The sequence below is a fragment of the Muntiacus reevesi genome, chromosome 17, assembly GCF_963930625.1.
Source record: "Muntiacus reevesi chromosome 17, mMunRee1.1, whole genome shotgun sequence".
NCBI classification, from domain to species: Eukaryota; Metazoa; Chordata; class Mammalia; order Artiodactyla; family Cervidae; genus Muntiacus; species Muntiacus reevesi.
In genome coordinates, this window is record NC_089265.1 from 55,529,950 (window position 1) to 55,550,587 (window position 20,638).

The following is a 20,638-nucleotide window of genomic DNA, read 5'->3' on the forward strand; positions in this document are numbered from 1 at the left end:
CTTGTGGGGCAAAACACATAGCCAGCCTGTGTTAGAAAATTGGGAGAGGGCTCCACTACCTGGCCTCTGGGGTTTGCAGACTTCCCCCAGATTCGGTTGAGCTCGTGTAGCTTCTGAGGAAGGAGCCTGCTCTGTGTTCAGTCAGTTCTGACGGCCTGTGGGAGTGGCCCTTGGTAGCACAGCTGGTCTCGTGGCCCTGGTGGCCCTGACCCTGCATGCAGACCAATTTGGAAAGGGGGGAAAGGGTGGCTGAAATTCCCAGGCCGGCGTGGTTCTTTGGTTTTTGTAGCCAAACCCCGGTTCTGAACTAAAAAGCAGGGGCAGCGAACACAGGAGTGAGGATTCCGGGAGCCAGGCTCTGCGCACTGCTCCGCCGTTCAGAGGGCTTCTCCGGGCTCTCCTCCCGTGTCCCACGCGGTTAGCTCTGCCTGGGTTAGGATGAATCTACTAACCTCTCTGCCCTTTTTCTCCTCTCTTTCTCTCCTTGCAGAAGGAAAGCGAGGAGCCCTTCAGGTTGTGCTCTGGCCCTTTGGGGCCCCTTTGTTGTTGGTTCTCTCCCCTCCCTCCTGAGTACAGTGTGTGTCTGTGTGTGTGTGCACGCATGTGTGCCCATGAGCTGCGGCTCACGCAGCCGGTGTGTTTGTGTGCATGCTCCGTGCCTGTGTGTGCTCCTGCAGACGCCCGTGGAGCCTTGCGAGGATGTGCGTGCCTGCGTGGCACACTTCAGTGCAGCATGCGTGTGCTTCCCCGTGTGCTCAGCTTGACCCCCCAGGTACTGACTGCCTTCCTCTTTTCCCACTTTGCACAGTGTGTCCGTGTTCTACTTGTGGCTGCCGACTGGCATATGCTGTGAACCCTCGCTGAGCCCAGCATGCGTACACACTTTGTATTTGAGAGCAGGAGTTTTTGTAGGCTTTTTGTGCCTCTTGCTTGGGGCCTAAATGTGGAAATGCTCCGTGCTTCTGAGCAGGCTTCCTGGCTGCTCTGTGAGCACAAGGGTCTGCAGACCTGTGGTGTGGTTTCCCCACACCATGAGAATGTGCCTACAAGCACTGGTTCCTCAAGATGCTAAGGGTGCGCTTTGCCGGTGATTTGAGCCCCAGTGAAGCCCGAGTCCTGCCCCAGAAGGGTGTGCACACACTCTGTATCTCTGTGTGCAGGATCCGTGCTCACCTGTGGGTCCTCAGGTGCAAGTTGTGTCTGCGAATGTACTTCCTGTAGGCACTTTGTTGAGACCTGCTCTCATCCCCCTAGCCCTCCTTCTCTGCCGTCTGCGCATGCTCTGCACTGTGTCTGCAGGCTTCTGCAGACCCACGGCCCGCTCTGAGCACAGGAAATGTGTGTGATCTGAGCCTGTGAACCCTGATTGCCAAAGGTGTGTTGTGATTTAGTTTCCTTAAGCCCAGTGGCTTCTGGCCACCACCTAATTCTAGGTAGGAAGTAAAAATCTGCTCAGTGCAGTGACTATTTCTTAAGGGAGGATAAGTTCTGGTTGGTGGGATCTGGGGGTTTAGGGATGGGATGGGCTGCCCCTCACAGGAACCTCAGGAGACTTGATTCAACCTTCTGACTGCCTTTTGGGCCTGGCCCTCCCTCTACCATATCATCCCACTGATAGAACCAGGGAAGGAGGCAGAAGCAGCAAGGTGTGGTCATGAAGGGCCTCAGGCAGCAGGCAGATAGGCTTGACTAGAGCACAGGCAACCTGAGAAGGATCTTAAATCCAAAGTGCATCTTGAGCTTCCCGCTGGTCCAGGGTCACTCTTACCCACTTTTACATCACCGGTTAGCTTGTCCTACCTCTCTTTTTCACTCTCTTGCCTCATTTTGTTTATAACTCCTCCCATCTTTAGCCCTCCCAAAACTTCACCCCCCGTCCAGAGCCTAAGAGCTTACCTCTGCCTCCCTTGATCTGGAGCTCCTTTGCTCAGTTCTGGTAGCTGGAGTCCAGATCCCAGGAGTCAGGGAAGTCATTGGGGGTGAAGGGAACAAGGAGGGACAGAAAGCCCCAGACCCGCCAGTACTAAGTCTGTTGAACTTAAATAGCAGCTGCCATTGGTCCTCTGAGAGCCCTGGCAGCTTTGGAACTCTGTACTCTGCCTGAAGGATTTGCTTCGGATTTTTTTCTTTCTTTTTTTTTTTTACAAAAAGCTTTAAAAAGTGTTTTCCAACAGTTCCTTGCTTGAATTATTTGGTGCTTCAGTTTTTAGCTTCTTATTGTAGAGTTCATAAAATTGGCAAAAATGGTAATCCAAGTATCTAATCTGCCCTGGATTCTTTTATTACATTGAGTTTATCAAATGTAGAGCGTACTCAGTGTCAATGAGTTATAGCTTCAAGGACCCTAGGCCAAGTCAAATCACAACATGAAAAAAAAAAAAAAAAAAAAAAAAATCACAACATGAGACAGGAATCTAGAAAGACCAGGTCTGACTCTAGGGCAGCCAACAGAACTTAAGAATATAGCTGGAAGACTGGACTCTATATGAAGTTGTCCTTTTGCTTTAGTGAGGCCTGGACGCCTACATGGGCCCTCTCTTGGCCCACGCTTACTGTTCTATACCAGCGGATGTGTGAGGGGGCTCTCCATTTTGGCAGCTCTCACACTCCCGGTGGATCTTGGTCCTGGGTTCTCTGTGAGCTTGTATCCTCCGTGTTCACTGGGGAGAAGGGAGATGAAGTACCACTCATTCCAGCTGCCTGCTTGTGGCCCTGGCTGATCAGGGAGCTGGCTTACACCTCAGGCCGGCGATGTCCTCACATGGTGTGTGTGAAGCTTCTTACTTTACTGCTCACTGCCTGACCAGAGAACTAGGGCACTCTCCCATCTTTCCCAGGAGCTAACTTCTCTCTCTTTCTCTCTTTAAAGATTCCAGACGATGGTGATCCCCGTTTGCCCCAGTGGCTTCCAGAAGGGTAAGTGTGGCTCCTCAAGGTTTCTGTGAATCTGACAGAGTCTCTTATGCTGCTTTAGCTTTTCCCTTGGGAAGCAGGAGAAACAGCTTCATCAGCTGGACTCTGGAGAAGGAAGACGTTCCACTGTCGAGACGGTTGTTTCTCTGGGGTAGAGGAGAGGACTCTGCAAACTGACTCCCCAGAGACAGAAGAGAGAGCTTTGCAGAATGGTTCCCCTGGAGCAGGGGAGGGAACTTTGGGGCTCCCCATCCTTCCTTCTGGAATTTCCGCTGTATTGCATCATAGTGGTGGTATGCCCTTTATGTATAAGGATGGGAAAACTAGAAAAAGATCTGCATTTAGAACTGGTTTCCTTCTATCCCACTGTTGACAGTGTAGCTGCTTAGCTTGCCGCTGGCCTCAGCTGCTGTGAGTCACTTCCTCACTCCACCCTACTCTAGTGAGGACCCTTGCGAGCTCAGTATGTTCTGTCTGTGTTCCTTGTCTGGGAGTTTCAGACCCACGTGATTGCAGCGGGGAATGGTTTTGAATTGCTCAGCTGCGATGGCTCACTGTTATTAAGGGAGGAAAGCGTCTAAGTGCGCACGCGCCCTCTGCCCTCCACATACAGGTCTCAGGACCCTTAGGCTCTGCCTTCTCTCCTTGCCCCTCAGAGTCCTTCTGACGTCGAAGCTCTCAGTGGCTGCCTCCTCTTCCTCATCACCAGGGAAGAAAAAAGATTAGATCAGAACGTTATCAACTATATTTTTAAATGCTTCTTTTTCTTGCAATATGTGTTTTTTATAGCAAGAGTTAATCATGTGAATGAGCCGCTCTTCTTTTGTCAAAAGCTCATTTGTGTTGCCAAAAAAAAAAAAAAAAAACTTATTGGCTTAAGGTATAGATTTTATAGTTTTCAGAATTAGCCACAAACTCATGGCATCAGTTGCTTCTTCAACAGCCCTTCTTTAGGGCTTTAGCATTTTTCTTCAAATAATTTTAAACTTCATACATACCAACGAAACATAACCAGGCTATTTTTAAATGGAGCCAGGCAGGGATTTTCTAAATGTCTCCCTGTTGTCATCTTTCCCTTCCTTCAGCTTAGTCCTTAGAAACTGTCACAAGTTTTGAACTTTCATAGGTGCGGTGGCCTCATTGAGAACAGAGCTCACTGCCCATATTCCGGAAGCTAGATGATTAGAAATCAGTATATAGGGTTGCCTGCTCCAACTCCTGGCCTTGACCTAATTTGTGGCTCTATTTTTTGCCCATATAGCTAGCAGTACATACTTATTCTTCTGTGATATTCCTCTTTTCACACCAGCTGTGGTGTATAACCCAGCCACCCTTCTTTCCCTGCCTCGTTGCTTACCTGAAAACCAAATACCTGAGTGAATTTAATTGAAGCTCAGAAGCATACTTTCCAAAAGGTCAGAGAGGTTTTTATAGTTCCTCTCATTTTATGGAATTGACACCAAGATCCAGAGAGAGGAAGGAATTTTGGCAGAGGATGTGTAGTGAATTAGTAGATGAGTTGGGGATAAAATCCAGATTGTCTCAACGTAAGAATGATATTCTTTTTAGGAAATTCTTTGTATTTTTATTGTGTGTTGTTATATGGACTAACAGGCAAAGAACAGCAAAGTTAATAAGTATAAAAAAGTATAAGAGTTTTAGAAATCTCAAGTTGTTCATAGGCTTCCCCAGTGGTTCCGATGGTAAAGAATCCGCCTTCAATGCTGTAGACCCAGGTTTGATCCCTGGCTGGGGAAGATCCCCTGGAGGAGGGCATGGCAACCCACTCCAGTATTCTTGCCTGGAGAATCCCATGGACATGGGAGCCTGGCGGGCTACAGTCCAAAGTTACTCAGTTTGCTACTTTGCTACAGTTGCAAAGAGTTGGACATGACTGGGTGACTGAACTTTCACTTCACTTTCAGTTGCTCCAACTGTAATTTTTTTCGTGGTTTCTGTTGATGTGAGCAAAGGGCTAAGCCACACTCTCAGTCACTTTGCTGTTTCCTTCTTAAATGGTCTTTTTCCCCTCTAAATGATCTTTGGGAAGTCTCCCATCTATTTCCCCTGCCTCCATTTGATTATGCAGGCTCCTCTTCCCATAGAGACTTTTTCTTCCGGAGGCTCAGATAGACCGAACGGGGGACTCTTCCTCAGGCTGGAGGAGGTCTGCTTCTGCATGCTGTTGTCTGTCAGCCTTGCTCACGCAGACAGCAGCTCTTCTGTAGAGCTATTCCTGTGGGCTCTGTTCTGGCACAGGTCAGAAAAGACTCATCTTTAGGCATCAGTGTCTCTGGCCTGAGTGCAGGGAGAAGCTATCTTAAGCATCAGTTCCCACCTTTTATGGAGCACAGGTGTCTTCAAATAAACAAAATCACCTTGGACTGGCATAGTGTGATAAAAGAGCTTTCAGTCCTTGGCTAAAACCTTAGAAGGAGACTCTGAGAGCAGATTCCATTGTTTGTCATCCCGTGGCGCTATTTCCCTCTCTTTCTGTCCTCTTTTCTCCTCTTAAAGGCCCATGTTGAGGGTCAGTACATCCTTGTTTGGGGAAAGGATGAGCAAGGAGAATGGCACATTGAACCTGCCAGTGACTCAAGGGCAGACTAGAAGTCCTGACACATTTCCTGCTCTCCTCAGGCCAGCCGGAGGGCTCTATGGCATTGACAGCATGCCGGATCTACGCAGGAAGAAGACCCTGCCGCTTGTCAGCGACCTGGTGAGTGAGTGGTCTCAGTGAGCTGTCGGGAATGGAAGTGGGGCCTTCAGCGACAGGTATTAGTCTGATGATCAGTCATTTAAAGCCCCTCTGATAGTGATGGCTTCAGTAGGACCTCGTATGATCTCACTGGGGTTAGAGTGGCACCCAGGTACCCTAGAGTCCCAGAGTCAGATGTTCAATAAGACTTGAACCGTTTTTCTTATTACCATTTTCTACTCCTTGTTTTTTCTCCCTATTCAATCTATTTGATATTTTTTGTCCACTCCTTTTTTTATTTTTCCTCCATATTGTGCTCTTTTTTCCCTACCAGTTTCTCCCTACTTAACTGACTGAATACGAGTGTCCTTTGCCATTTTCTCTTCATCGTTTCTTTCTTTCCTTCCCTTTCCCCCTGCTATTGATACCTCTTTCCCTATCTCCTCCTTCCTAGTGCACCTCTTATCCCACCAATGCTTCATCCAGCTGGCTGGTTGAAGATGATGTCAGCTCTTCTTTGTTACCTTCTTTCATTGTCTTTCATCTCCTCTTTTTTCTCTTCTTTCTTTCTTTTCTTCCTGCTTTTTCTCACCTTCTCCCTCCTTGCTCACCAGTTTTATTTTGCTTAACCGAGTGGGTGGCAGTATCTTAGTCATTTCTTGTTTCCCCTCTTCTGTCTTTTAACCTTCTCCATATTTCACTTTATGGCGTGACTCTCCTTCTAGGCCTTGGGCCCTGGGCAGCGGTCTGGGTTGGATACAGTGGATAGAGGATAGAGGCAATACAGTGGATAGAGGATAGAGACAGAGGGGGTTGGGACATGTTTCCTGCTTTTGGACTTCAGGGAAGAACCTCTCAGTTGTGTCTGAAAGCTTTCATGCCCTTGTGGGGCTTTAACATCATGTTGTTCCTTTCTCTGCTCTCCTCTGTGCAGGCTATGGTGAGTGTCTCCAGAGCCCGTTTCCATCCTTTGTAAAAGCCCGAATCTCAACCTGCCTGGGCACATCCCAGCTATTCTTGCTGCTCAGGCTGATATACTGACTTCTGTCTGCCTGGTGTCCACTGCCTTAGGGAAACCATGTGCCTCTCTGGAGGCTGCCCCTAAAGCTTGGGCTTGGCAGGTTCATGGGCCTTTCTAGCAGGGCGTCCTAGATCTCATGTTTAACCCCCTGCCCTGCTTGATTTCAGCGAGGCTTCATTGCCCCCTTTCACTCGGTGCCCTGCTCATTTGGGCTGTTGGCTTCCACAGCCACCCGGGATTGTGTGGGCCTGGGGTGGTGCCCAGGACTGGAGGACTTAGAATAGCATCATTGTTCCCATTGGTGGTTCTTGAATGGACTCTGACAGAGTTTTGTGTCTGTCCTGTTCTTAATGACCTGTTTCATACTGTAATTCTAGACTTTTCATTTTCCTGTGCCTTCCTTTAAACAAGGAGTTTCTATGGGGTCAGATACCTAAAAATATTGAAGGAAAGAGAAACCCTTTGGATGACAGGTACCCTGAGAGAAGTGTTGTTCTATCGTTGTTAGGACAGTTCCCTGAAGGCCTTGAGTTTGTATCTTAACCTCAGGTGTTTGTTACCCATCACCTGTGGAGAGGCCCCTGTGAACGACAGTAAAAATAGAAAGTAGTGTAGCCTTGGCCCCTGGAACTCCCTCCCCAGGACTTTGCCCGGCCCTTGGTAGTAGCCAGGGCTGACAGCGAGTCTTCTCTCCCAGTCACTGGTCCAGTCCCGGAAAGCAGGCATTGCTTCTGCATTGGCTACACGCACCTCACTCAAGGATGAAGAGCTGGTAAGTGACCCATGGGCTTTCATGAGTCCACTGGCCTATGGCCCAGTGATCATCTCTGTGGCCATACACTGGAAATTCAGAAGTTTGGGGCTTACTCTGTTAATGAAACAGATAGATATTATAGCATCAAGTTTTCCACATTGGGAGAAGCAAGGGTCCAGACCAGGGGTAAACCTAAATCCCATGTTGGAGTATGAGTATGTGACCACTCATGTCAGGGATTTATGGTGAGCCTAGTACCTTCTGTTTCCCTAAAAACCCTGACTGCTGGGGCAAGGCTTCAACCCAGCATTCAGGTCATGGATGTGCTGCTTGGATGACCAGGAGCGCACGATGCTGGGGGTTCGTTTCTGCCGGGCTGGACGGTGGGCCGGGCCAGGCGGAGCATCTCCTTGACCGCCAGAGGTGTTGCTAGTCCTGCACTGGGCTTAGCAGTGGTGTCTGTCAGCAGAGAACTGAAGTCACTGTGGGTGATGGGATCTGTGTTTTTCAGAAATCCCATGTGTATAAGAAAACCCTGCAGGCCTTAATCTACCCCATCTCGTGCACCACACCCCACCACTTTGAGGTCTGGTCCGCCACCACCCCCACCTACTGCTACGAGTGTGAAGGCCTGCTCTGGGGCATCGCCCGGCAGGGCATGCGCTGCAGCGAGTGTGGGGTCAAGTGCCACGAGAAGTGCCAGGACCTGCTCAGTGCCGACTGCCTGCAGCGTGAGTGCCCTGCGGGGTGACGGGGGGAGGGCTGTGGGCAGCAGGGGACCAGGACGGCTGGGCCATCGTCCCTCCACTGGACCTGACTCTGACGTGCTGTCATTTTTAGAGAAGGTAGGTTCCTAAGTCAGGAGACATGGCCTTTCCGAATAACAGGTCTCGTAACACTCACTTAAACACCTTTAGGAAAAATTCATTGAGTTTCCTATGGCCCTTGGATGGAGCTAGAATCTCTTTCAGGATCAGGTGGTCCCAGAGGCTTTACTGAGTATTGTACACACCACGATGGCTGTTTTGCCCAAAAGACTAGAGCATGTTTAATCAGGGACCAGAACTAATAGGAAGAGAGAGTTCTGGGGTTCTAGGCCTCAGAGAGGAGCCTCCTGAGGTCTAGACCTCCTAAGAGAGACTAGGGAAGACTCAGGGAAGGTGGAATTTACTCCCTGCTTCTAGATGGAGCTTTTAGACATCAGTACCAAGAACAGAATCTTCACACGGATGAGGCAGAGGTCCAGAAGGAGAATGTGTGACTCCCAAGGCCCTTGCTAAACATGTAATTTGTGCCACCATCTGAGTGGGGAGAACAGGAGCAGGGAAAGCAGCAAGTCTTGGTACAAGAGGTGGTGGCGCTCCAAGTTCTTCTCTCCTTGCTCCACCCCTGCTCGGCCTGCACTGCTGTGGTTAGACCCTGGGGAGAGCAGGGCTGGGGGTGTGGGAAGTATTCTCTCAGCCCTCCAGGTCTCCCGGTGTTCCTCATTGCCATGCCACAACAATAAAAGCTTCAATTATGGTAGGAGAAAGGAAGGTCACCTTTAGACTCACAAGTACTTCATTATTCCAAGGAAAGATGTGAGACCTAAAAGGGCCTCAGGAATTGTTGACTTAAAATGTCATTCTTTGAAGAACCCTAGATTGATGCCAGTGACATGGCTGTAGTGGACATGAAGAGACAGGCTGAACATAGCAGAGGAGTTGGGTGCTGGTGATGACTTTGCCCAAACCCATCATGAGGGGTGACAAGGACAGGTGCCAGCAGCACCCTGCTTTAATTGGGAGAACTAGCAACTGGCTGCACAGGCTGCTTGCTGGAAGCCTCTAGAGTGGTGCTCTATAACAGCCAGGGTGTCTTATCTTCTCTTTAAGAGCCTTTCCGAGGTCCCCACCCAGGGAAATAGCATTGCATGGGATATGCTAAATGCAAGAGTAGATGCAGCCCAGGTCACTTTTCATTTATCTAAGTCTTCTATGAAGTACAGAGTGGAATTCTGTATACGTCCCTAGACAGAAAATCTGCTTTCCATCCTCCCAGGATTAGGATGTGAATGTTGACCTTTCTTCTTTGTGCCAAGTTTTGTCGTTAAGGCCTGAGCCTTTGGAGACTGGAGAGAGGTTAAGAGTCAGTCTGCCAAGAAAGAAAGGATGGGTCCTTTGCCTGAGAATCCTGGTTGGTGAGATACGCTGGAGGAAATCTCTGTTCCTCACTAATCATCCTTAGGACAGCAGAGATGAGCTGGCTGGGGTCATGGATGGTAAAAATGGCCCTTGGCCTTGCCGGGATGGTAGTAATAATAGAGTGTTTATTATTCATTAAATAAAGCACGTAGCCCAGTGTCAGATGGCAGGCACTGGGCCGGATGCTTTATGCTAATAAAATGCTTACTGCAAATCTTGAGAGATAGTGCCACTTTCTTCTCATAGAAGAAATGTATTTACCTGGCAGGGAGTGGTAGAGTCGGGATTGGAACCCAGGTCTGTCAGATAACAAAGCCTTGATTTTCTTACCATATCACAATGTCCTCTGAGATTTGAGCCACTGGAGGCACAGGGGAGGATGTGCCCAGCTGCGTGCTGTGATGAATTCTGAGATCTGTGTTACGACTTGGCATTTGGATGAGTTTGGTGGAATTGTGCCTATCCACAACCACTCCCTGATGATGGGGATACCCATTTTGATATTTTGACCTTAGACTTGGAGGGTATCTCTCAACAAGCGTGTGGATGGAAGAAAGACAAAACCAACTGTAGACTGAGCTACATTTTTTTTTCTTTTCTGATGAAAAATTCAATATGTTTCTAAATAGAATGAACTAATATAACATATTAATTATATGATTAACATATAACAATGATCAACTTTTTGCTACTCTTTGAGTTGGCTTTTAAACTCCACTGGCCAGGCATTAAACTCTAGCAGACCCCACAGATACCAGCTTTCCCCAGAGATATATCAGTGTTCATAAGCTTCTGTCACTGCTCAGTGACATCTCCTAAGCCCCATTCTTCAGCCTGATCCTTGACCTGGTAGGTGACCTGTTGGTTACCCTACTTTCTGTCTCTGGCCACTCTTCAGGGGCTGCAGAAAAGAGCTCTAAACATGGAGCGGAGGACCGGACCCAGAACATCATCATGGCCATGAAGGACCGCATGAAAATCCGAGAGCGGAATAAGCCAGAGATCTTTGAAGTTATCCGGGATGTCTTCAACGTGAGCAAAGTCGCCCATGTGCAACAGATGAAAACAGTGAAACAGAGTGTGTTGGATGGCACCTCCAAATGGTCAGCCAAAATCACCATCACTGGTGAGCAGGCCAGAGTTTGAGGGGCCAGGAGGGCCTCAGCTATGGGGAAGAGCCTGGGGGGGAAGCATCCTGAGCATGAGGAAGCAGGGACTGGGGGAAAGAACACAGAATGAAGCCCTCATTATTCATCACTCCTCCTCTTTTAGACTCCAGTGCCAGTGGTGCTGGGAGAGGCAAGACTGACACTCGCAATCTGAATGATAATGCAAGGATTTAGTAACAATCTGATATTACAGACTTGGTTAACAGTTTGATGTTGTAAGAGCTGGGAGGCTGGGGGAAAGGGGACAGGCAGGAGATGAGGGAGTAGTTAACCAGTGATTTATTAGCTGGGTACATGTGACTGAAGCATGCATGTATCAGAACAGGTAAGGACCTGTCTGGGTAAGTGGTCAGTTAGGGTCCAGGGAAGAGGTAGGATTCTTGGACTAGGCTTTGGGGGAAAGGCTTAGGGCTAAGAATAAAAGTGGAGGAGTGAGGATATCTGCTCCTGTGCAAGGAGCAGATAGAGGGTGCTCTAAGATGGGAAGTATGAGTTGTACTTTGGCGGGCTCATGACTTCCGGAGTGTACTCTGAAGCCTCCTTCTGTGTGTGTCTGGGTTGCAGTGATGTGTGCCCAGGGCCTGCAAGCCAAGGACAAGACAGGATCCAGTGACCCTTATGTGACTGTGCAAGTGGGCAAAACCAAGAAGCGTACCAAGACCATTTTTGGAAACCTGAATCCTGTTTGGGAGGAGAAGTTCCATTTGTAAGTCGTAGTGGGCTCTGTCTTTCCTGGGACTGTGTATATTTTGGGAATGGCATTAAATCCTGTTGTCCTGGACTTGGACTCTAAGAGAGATGGGGTCGAGGCAATGGAGAAAACCCATTTCTCACTTACTTTAATTGGCTAGCATTTATTCTTTTACTAGGTCTCTTCTCGTAGACTGTTGTATCAGGGTTACTGCACTCAAGTCTTAACTCGGTCTATTAAAGGGGCCCCTGGGCAAACCATACTGCTTTTTCTAGTGCCAGCAAGACTTTGCTACAGCTGAGTGACAGAGCCAGAGACTGCCATCCTGTAATGCTAGGCTTTTCATTTTCCTAACCCCTAGGGGGAGCAAGTCTCTTCTAGGGAGTGGGGCGGGAACAGCTTGTCCTACAAGTGGAAAGTCGTGACTTGAAGATAGAAACCTTGGATTTGGAGAATTTTCCATTTCCCTGAAGGGCTCTGCTTTTCTTTCTGCCTCAGCTTCCCCTCCCTTCTCCTCTATTCAGTATCTCACTTTTGTACAGACTATTTCATATGACAGCAAGGGATGGCCGCTGAAAAATGGCACGCTGTAACCTAGAACCTGGACTAGTGTCCGGTGAATCCAGATGCTTTATCACACCCCCGTTAATGCCTAGGACCCAGACTGAGTCTGAATCAGCCAAACAGGCAGCTTATGTAGAGACCTTCTGCTCTTGGCTCCTTGGAAGGAGATTGGGAAAAGGGATTGGGGCCTATAAAAGCAATCTCCAGTCCAGAAGCGATAGTTACTGAGGAGAGCACCTGTTTTTCAAGAAACTGACTGGTTCCTGCTTAAATATTATTTATGGTTAATTCTACTCTTGATCTTAACAAAAGGCCAAGAAGTGATACTTACGGTTAATTCAAATGAATTGGCTCTATAGTCAGTTTTGCCCACTTTTCGTTTAGTAAGCAATTTGTATTCTGTATGGGCTTACCTGGTGGCTCAGATGGTAAAAAATCTGCCTGCAGTCTAGGAGACCCAGGTTCAATCCCTGGGTTGGGAAGATCCCCTGGAAAGGGAATGGCTACCCACTCCAGTATTCTTGCCTGGAGCATTCCATGGACAGAGGAGCCTGGTGGGCTACAGTCCATGGGGTTGCAAAGAGCCAGGCATGACTGAGTGACTAACACACACTTGTATTCTGTATAAGACATTCCACGTGGTATTGTATATCTAAAAATGTGTAAGACAATGCCTGGCTTTAAGAGGCTTATTGATGATTTGTCTGTTATTTTTCAGTAGACCAGTAGTTATTCTATAATATTTTAACAGAATGTGCAAAGACATTATGAGAACATAGGGTAAGGAGCAGCAAACTCTGCCAAGTACAACTTTTAGATAAGGCAACAGGGATCCAAAAAGCAACTGCTGGGGTTGGAGATTGTGAGGGAGGTACCTGGCAAACCACCCCTCCAAAGCAAGCGCCACTGAGAAGATAAGGCAAGTGGATATTAAAGAAGGATTTAAAAAAAAGAAGGCGGTGAATGGGAGTAGTTCACCAAGCACATTCCCAGATATATGGGGATGTTAGGTAGAAAACCAAAGCAAATATGACCAGATGGGCTTACCATGAACATTTAACATCTTTATGGACTTCATATAGGACTCAGGGGAGGGAACTACCAACTGCTTCCTAGGGTTGTGCGGTGTCTATCAGACTGTTTTCTCTTGGTTTCGTTGATACAGCTAGCTGGCAGGAAATCAAAATTGTCCCTGATTACTCCTCTCCTCCCTGCTTTTGTCCAGCGCAGTCAGGACTGGACAACAGTTTGGAGAGAGCTACCAGGCTAAGGAGTGGAGAGCCATTTGCTCAGGTAGCCTGACTCGCTGGGGACTTGAGTACCAGCGCTCTCTGCCTCCTTCTCCTCTGTCAGCCTCAAGTGCAGCTGGTAGAGCCTTGGGAAGGAAGCGGGAGTCATAAGGGAGAGGGCTGCCGGGTCTGTCCCTAACAGAACCTGCCTGACTCTTGCAGTGAGTGCCACAACTCTTCCGACCGCATTAAGGTACGTGTGTGGGATGAGGATGATGACATCAAGTCACGAGTAAAGCAGCGGCTAAAGCGAGAGTCTGATGATTTCCTCGGCCAAACCATCATTGAGGTTCGAACGCTGAGTGGCGAAATGGACGTCTGGTACAACTTGGGTGAGGAAGCAGGACCAGAGAAAGCTTCTGGGAAGGGAGGGCATGACTGGGGAACCTGGGGAAAACCCTGTCTACCGAGTCCACCACTCGGGCCCCAGAGCATATACATCTCCATACAGAGCTTGCTTTCCCAGCAGAGAACCCACCACAGATAGAGACGGGGATGGAGGACTGGGGGTGTCTGGGGCGCACTCTAGCTGAACATTTTTTCCAGCTTTCAGAACCCGAGATCTCACCCCTCGTGCCTGTAGCCCACCGGGCACTTCTTTCCTCCCGCCCAGCCAGGTTTGGGGTGTTTGTGAAGCACACAGTCACTGCAGTGAGTCCGCCTGTTTGGTGAACACTTGTGTCAGGGCCTCCTTTCCTCTGGGGTAAGCCGGGGTGGGAGCTGTCTGTGCTGTCTGCAGTTGCCTGGTTGTCAATCTCCAGTCTTCTCTCCTTCCTAGAGAAGAGGACGGACAAGTCAGCCGTCTCAGGGGCCATCCGACTGCAAATCAGCGTGGAGATCAAGGGGGAGGAGAAGGTCGCCCCATATCACGTGCAGTACACGTGTCTCCACGAGGTGAGCCAGCTCCTGGGAGGTGGGGTGCCGGAGAGCTAGGTTGGGAGGTGCCTTTGACAATGAGTAGGATGGCTAGCTACTTGAAGTTCTGGAGCCCATTTTTATTTTATCCTTGGCTCACTGTGCTATGGCGGACAGCCCAAGAAATAGTCCCAGCCCCAGTTCTCTTTTGCTAACGTGAGAACTGACTGCTGGGGCCATAGGAGTTAGTGAGCAGTGACTTGAAGGACAGAATTTCTGTTGAACCCTATTCACACTCTCCTGGTCTTTACCAGCAGGGTTTTTTCCTAATACATAGTTTAACTCTTTAATACCAATATATATTTTACTGTGTCTCCTATAGAACCTCTTCCATTACCTCACGGACATTCAGGGCAGTGGAGGAGTCCAGATCCCTGAGGCTCGAGGCGACGATGCGTGGAAGGTGTACTTTGATGAGACTGCCCAGGAAATTGTGGATGAATTTGCCATGCGCTATGGCGTTGAGTCCATTTATCAGGCCATGACGTAAGGCTCCCCTGGGGCCCTGGGAAATGGCTACTAACTCTTGAAATAGCTAGTGGAGGTACACTGATGGAGCAGACAAATCCCTAGTCGGGTACTATGCAGTGATTCATTCTTTACCTCTCTGAGCTGGGTGAGGTGGATCTGTACCTCAAGGCAGAGAGAGTATATGTATGAAAGGAGTGTGTTTATCAGTAACTCGAGGAGAGGGGAGTTGTCTGTCTACCCCAGAATTCCCAGGGCATGGGTGTGTATACAAGAACAGATTTGCCCAGTCATCACAGGCCTGAGCGTACAGGGTACACGTGCTATGACAGAAATCCCCACCTGCTATGAGAAGAGGTATAGGCTGTGTGTTGAAGGGGCTGCCACTAGAGGTCTGCACGGGAAACAGCCCTGGGTAAGCAGAAGGTAGCTGGTGCCCTGGCTGTGCTGCTTTTATTTAGTTTGACTTAGTTCTTTGTATGTGTCATGTCGCGCCACATGCTGAGAACACGAAGATGAATAAGGGGGCCTCTGTGTTTGGGGAACTTGGTGTAGCAGGAGAGACAGACCAGGAAACAAACAGTTGCATTATAATGTGATAAGTGCTATCGAGAAGTAATCACAGTGTATTATGAGAGCATCTGAATTTTAGGGGAAGCCTGTGAGGGAAACTGTTGAAGAGCTGACACTTGAAATACAGAAAAGAGGGAAGGGCATTTCTGGTAGGACATGTGCAGAGATGCTCAGATGCAACACAGCATAGACTATTCAAAGAACTATAGGAAGTTTAGTCTAGATGGAGAAGCATGCTGAGGAATGAGGTTGGAGAACAGCCCCTCTGCCTTTTTAGCTCTGTTCATACTCCCTGGATGACTTCATTCAAGTCTATAACCTCAACTACTACTTTTGAGATTAGGACTCCCAGATCTCTTTCTCCAGACTAGATCTTTTCCTGAGTTTCAGATCCATTTTGCTTTGCTTTCTGGGTATTCCCACAGGCATTGCAAACTCAATATGATCAAAATCCAAATCAACATTATCTCTAGCAAATCTGTTCTGTTCTTCCTATATTTCCTATTTTAGTGAATGGAACAGTTTATTACCCAGTTATCCAAACAGAAATTCAGATGTCAGCCTAAACTTTTTTTTCTTACTACCACCATGCAATCAGTCTCTAAAACCTCTAGATTCTACCTCCTAGAAATGTTTTTAACCTATCAGTATTGCTATAGCTCAGTAATAATGATAATAACAACTTCTATATACCATTTCCTTACGTGCCAGGCACTGGTTTAAGTAATTTATGAATGTTAACTCATTTCATCCCCAGGTCGTTATTATTTCCATTTTGTAGATAAAAAACAGGCATAAAGCAGTTGAAGTAATTTATCTAAGGTCCCTGAGTGGTGGAGCTGTGACTCAACCCTGGAGTCTGGGTCTTGGGTCTGTGCTCTTATTAACCATTTCTTTGATCCTTTGGGTACCTTGTTGCTTCTTTTCTGAGTGATTGCCATAACTCTCCAATTGGTCTTTCTGTCTTAGTCTTACCTCTCTCCAAGTTTTCTTTTCTGATTTTTACCATCAAAGTGACCTTTTTGAAAAACTAATCTGATCACAGTAAACCTTTGTTTAAAAACCCCTGTAGCATCTGGGACAAACCCTTTTTACTGTCTGTTCTCTGCTGCTCCTCCGTCCTTTCTTAGTGTTTGTCTATCAAACGCTTGAACAATGGCTATAAGGAAGGTTTCCCAAATGAATGACTCTCTTCATGAAGAGATTTGTTTTTGAAATCGTTTCCCTTTGCCTGCATACTTCTCCAATGATTAATTCTTACTATCTTTTAAGACTTGTTTCAACCATCTCTTCTTTGAGAAGCCTTTTTTCTAGTCCGTTCTAGCCCCCAGCCATTCTAATTTAGATGACCTTCCCGTATGTTCCCAGAGAATTTTTGCATAGCACGCCTTAAGTTACTGACTTACTTTCTGACACTTGCCAGGCTGGCACCTCTCTGGATTCTGGCACCTAGCGTAGGGCCCGGCACACAGTAGATGTTCACTGAATGTATATTTGAATAAGTAAATTATGAAAATCTTTGTCTGCCAAGGTGATCATGAGCTTCATACACAAGGGCGGGATCTTTGATTACTTGGCTTTTGCCACAAACCCTGAAGAGTCTTTGAGGCTGAAGATGCTGTTTTTCAGGCATTTTGCATGTTTGTCCTCCAAGTATATGTGTCCTGGTGTGCCAGCAGTGATGAGCACCTTACTGGCCAACATCAATGCCTACTATGCCCACACAACTGCCTCCACCAATGTCTCTGCATCTGATCGTTTTGCAGCCTCCAACTTTGGGGTGAGTGTGATGTGAAGACATGTTACCTGATTGTTATCAATTAACAAGAGTTTGATTTTTCAATTGGTACTGCAGAGCTGATATGCCTAAAAATTCAAATATATAGTGCCACCTAGATAGTGAGCTTGTTTCCTTATGGGTGTTTAGTCTATACCAGTAGACTCTCCTCAAACATGAATAAATGAGAAAAGGTGGAATAGCACCATGGTGGTTTGGTAGGGGCACAACCTGGGCTGAGGGAGAACCTCTCTGGGCCAAAAACTTGGTCGAGTCACCATGTTCTTCAGCCCTGCAGGTTCACAAAGGAACCTTCTTCTTATTATTCAGTCTCTCTCTGACAGATTTATACCACTTAAGTTCATATGAGTCTGACGTCTAAGCAAGAATACCGTACATATCTGAACTTAACCCTTTCTTAGTATCTGGACTGTTTTCCTGATCCAGAGTATACCCTTTCCTGTTGTTAAGATATTTGATAAGTTGAATCATTGCACATAATGTCACCTGATGGAAGTTCAGTATAAACTGGATGGAATATTTCTGATCCACCACAAAGACTACTCTTTAGAGACAAAATTACTGATACTCCCAAATCAGTATCTCTGGTCTCTGAGTGCTTTTCCTTGGTAGTAATCACTTTTTTGATGTTGATAGTCTTTCTGTAGAGGAATTAGTGTCATTGACTAAGCCATTCAAATATCTGTTCCTTTCTGTCTCTTCACAGTATCTATTTGCTTAATATCTAATGCTATATAATATTATCAATATGTGAGTTCTAGGACTGCTATACGAATAGCCTACAGGAACATGTTCCATGTTTAATTATACTTTTCTAAAAATAAACTATCAAATAGTATTTGTTATTTATTTTGACATTTTAAATGTATAAACTAAGGGAAATGATATGCAGTGTGGTTCCGCCTTCCAGATGTATCACTGATCACCTTCCAAACGTATCACTATTTCTCTCTCCCCTCATCACTGCCAGCCTATGGCTGTTTCACTGTTATGAGCTATCCCAAGATAAGTTAGAACACCACAGACTCAGGAATAAGGTGGAGACTGTGTCTGGAGTTTCCTTTTGTCTGAGATGAGTTAGAGTCCCAACGGAATGGAGATGCACTGGTCATCTCCTTTAGATTTGTATAAAATGCTGTTTCTAGTCCCAGAAACATATCTCATCTTGCCAGTGTGGGAAGAGTCCCCAGTGTGAGTGCTAAGAGATGGAACACGAACGACCTATCGTTTCTCCTTCATGTGGTCTGTTGTTCTCCTCTTTGGCAAATACGAGACCCGATGTGTCCCCAACTCAGAGTTTTCTCCTCACCCCGAGATGGTTCTCTTTTTGCTACAGTCTGAGGGCTCAGGAACTGACCTTTTTTCTTCTCCGTTATTTGTTTACCACCCTCAGAAAGAGAGATTTGTGAAACTCCTGGACCAGCTGCACAATTCACTGAGGATTGACCTCTCTACCTACAGGGTGAGTGAAGACATGGCTATGGGGTGGGACGAAGCATAATATCAAGATCAGTAGAGAGACTATGGGCCAATCACAAGTATAAAAATTGAAGGCAAGGAAAATTAGTCCTTTTCATCACATCTGAGTATGGCCAACGTCACTGACACCTGTGGGTCTTCTAACTCCAGGGACCATACAGCGTTTACACAGTAGCAGGTGTCACTGCTCTTTATAGATAGTTGGCTTTCTAACCCCGCACATGTCACCCTGCCAAACTCTGATGGCATTCCCATCAGGGAGTCTCCTAAGGATAATCTCTTCCAGAAATGCCCTTTAAAACATAGATAGTTACGTTTTCTCGTTGTGTCTTGCCACATTCTCCTCATTTTCCAGGCGAGGTGTGTGAACCTGGCTAAGAAAAGAGAGAGTAGCTTGGCTTGGGCCAGTAGTTTGCAGCAGATATGTCCCTTTCTAGAGTGGAGGGAGGACAGAGATGTAGCGGAAGGTGAGTGTCCAGATCAGGACAGGGAAATGGGCAGGTTTTTTGTTCTTCCTAAGTTAGGCCTTCTTAGAATGACTTCATTACTTGCTTTAAAGTGTTGTGAATTTCCAGAACAGGCAATATGCCCACATTAAAAAGTAAGTATAAAACAACCTCAAAGTCAAGAAGTGCAATTTTAATTATCTACACCTTCAGCACCCTCCATTTGCACGAATAATGGAGAGTTGACTGTATATCTTGTATTTGGCATATAAGTAGCCCTTTGAAGGTTTAAAAAAAGCAGCTCTTAAAATGGAGAGTGGTGCAGCATCTTCCTTAAGCTCTCCTTGGCAGCTTCTCCCTGAAACTCATGCCAAAAGTAGAGAAAGATCCTAAGGAACTCACTCCAAAAGCAGTTTTGCTCAGAGCTTTGCCATCTGCTGGCTCCAGAATGGTGGAGTAACCGGGATCCACTGTACAGAAACTATACGTCCTGGATCCCAGTCTTTTCTGTAGTGTGGCTCCACTTATATTCCATGATATACAGTTAGATTGTAACTTCTGAAGAACTCACTGTTTGGGTGTAAGACTCTTCACCCAAGAAAAAAGTGTGTGTGTGTGTGTATGTCTGTATGTCTATTTGTGCAAATACTCACATGTTGCATGGGAAGTAGAGTTGGGGGTAGGACATGTTGCTTTCTGGGCCTGGGGTTATTAACACCTGCGTTTGGCAAGGGCCTGAGTCCATGGGAAAGAGAGAGAGACAGTGGTCTTACAGCACTTTTGTTCTGCTTCACTAGGAAAGATCCCTGTGAGTGGTCCTTAGGAAGCTTCTGATCTCTTGCTTTTGGCAGGGAAGGGTTTCATGTTCTTTTGTTCCTCTCTTACATTTGCTTGGTTTGCAACAGAATAATTTCCCTGCTGGGAGCCCTGAGCGACTTCAGGACTTAAAGTCCACAGTGGATTTGCTGACCAGCATTACTTTCTTCCGAATGAAGGTAAGAGATGAATTTGGGCTGGGTGGTGCTAGGCTGGGGACCTGGCCCAGGGACATGGAAGCTAAGAATCATTGAGTATAGTCCAAGGCTATAGGATCCATCACCTCTAAGCCCATATTTCCATACATCTGTTCCTGAGTTACTTCCAAGAAGATCATGGATCAAGAAGGATGGACTAGGTAGTTCTCTCCATCAGCTGTCCTGACAGTTTCATCTCAGGGCAAGGCCCAGGGACCTCGAGAAAGAGGAAGGAATCTGGCATAGTTTGGGGGCACTTCTAGGAAGAGATCTCACTCAGGTCAGCAGGACTCTGGACCCGTATTTTTTTAATTAATTGGCAGGTACAAGAACTTCAGAGTCCTCCAAGAGCCAGCCAGGTAGTAAAAGATTGTGTGAAGGCCTGTTTGAACTCAACATATGAGTATATCTTCAACAACTGCCATGACCTGTACAGCCGCCAGTACCAGCTGGTAAGAGGGTCGGGCTCAGGTGGGGCCAGCTGTCAGTGCTTCTTGAACCCTCAGCTTTCTTTCCTATGATTGTGGTGGAAGGGAGCTCAGGAAAAGTCCTTGATGTTCCCAGGAGTGAGTGAGTGAGTTGTGGAGTGGGGACCATCCAGACCATGCGAGACATTTGTAGATGGATAGGAACCATTGGACAAGATGTTACATAACTGAGTTGA

At 47.1% G+C, this 20,638-nt stretch overlaps 1 protein-coding gene across 2 annotated transcripts in view; it reads left to right on the forward strand.

Annotated features, from left to right (window-relative positions):
- The window catches only part of UNC13B (unc-13 homolog B), a 197,173-nt gene that overhangs the window by 154,332 nt on the left and 22,203 nt on the right, over positions 1–20,638 (forward strand). Inside the window, exons 2-15 of one of the 2 annotated variants that reach the window (XM_065907909.1) lie at positions 491–513; positions 2,870–2,916; positions 5,554–5,632; positions 7,330–7,404; positions 7,898–8,117; positions 10,468–10,695; positions 11,303–11,444; positions 13,445–13,614; positions 14,061–14,176; positions 14,520–14,683; positions 16,868–17,018; positions 18,430–18,498; positions 19,867–19,956; positions 20,298–20,426. In XM_065907909.1, coding sequence (XP_065763981.1) covers positions 491–513; positions 2,870–2,916; positions 5,554–5,632; positions 7,330–7,404; positions 7,898–8,117; positions 10,468–10,695; positions 11,303–11,444; positions 13,445–13,614; positions 14,061–14,176; positions 14,520–14,683; positions 16,868–17,018; positions 18,430–18,498; positions 19,867–19,956; positions 20,298–20,426 — 1,703 coding nt within the window. The remainder of the gene's footprint in view (positions 1–490; positions 514–2,869; positions 2,917–5,553; positions 5,633–7,329; positions 7,405–7,897; positions 8,118–10,467; positions 10,696–11,302; positions 11,445–13,444; positions 13,615–14,060; positions 14,177–14,519; positions 14,684–16,867; positions 17,019–18,429; positions 18,499–19,866; positions 19,957–20,297; positions 20,427–20,638) is intronic. The other variant, XM_065907910.1, reaches the window with a different exon arrangement.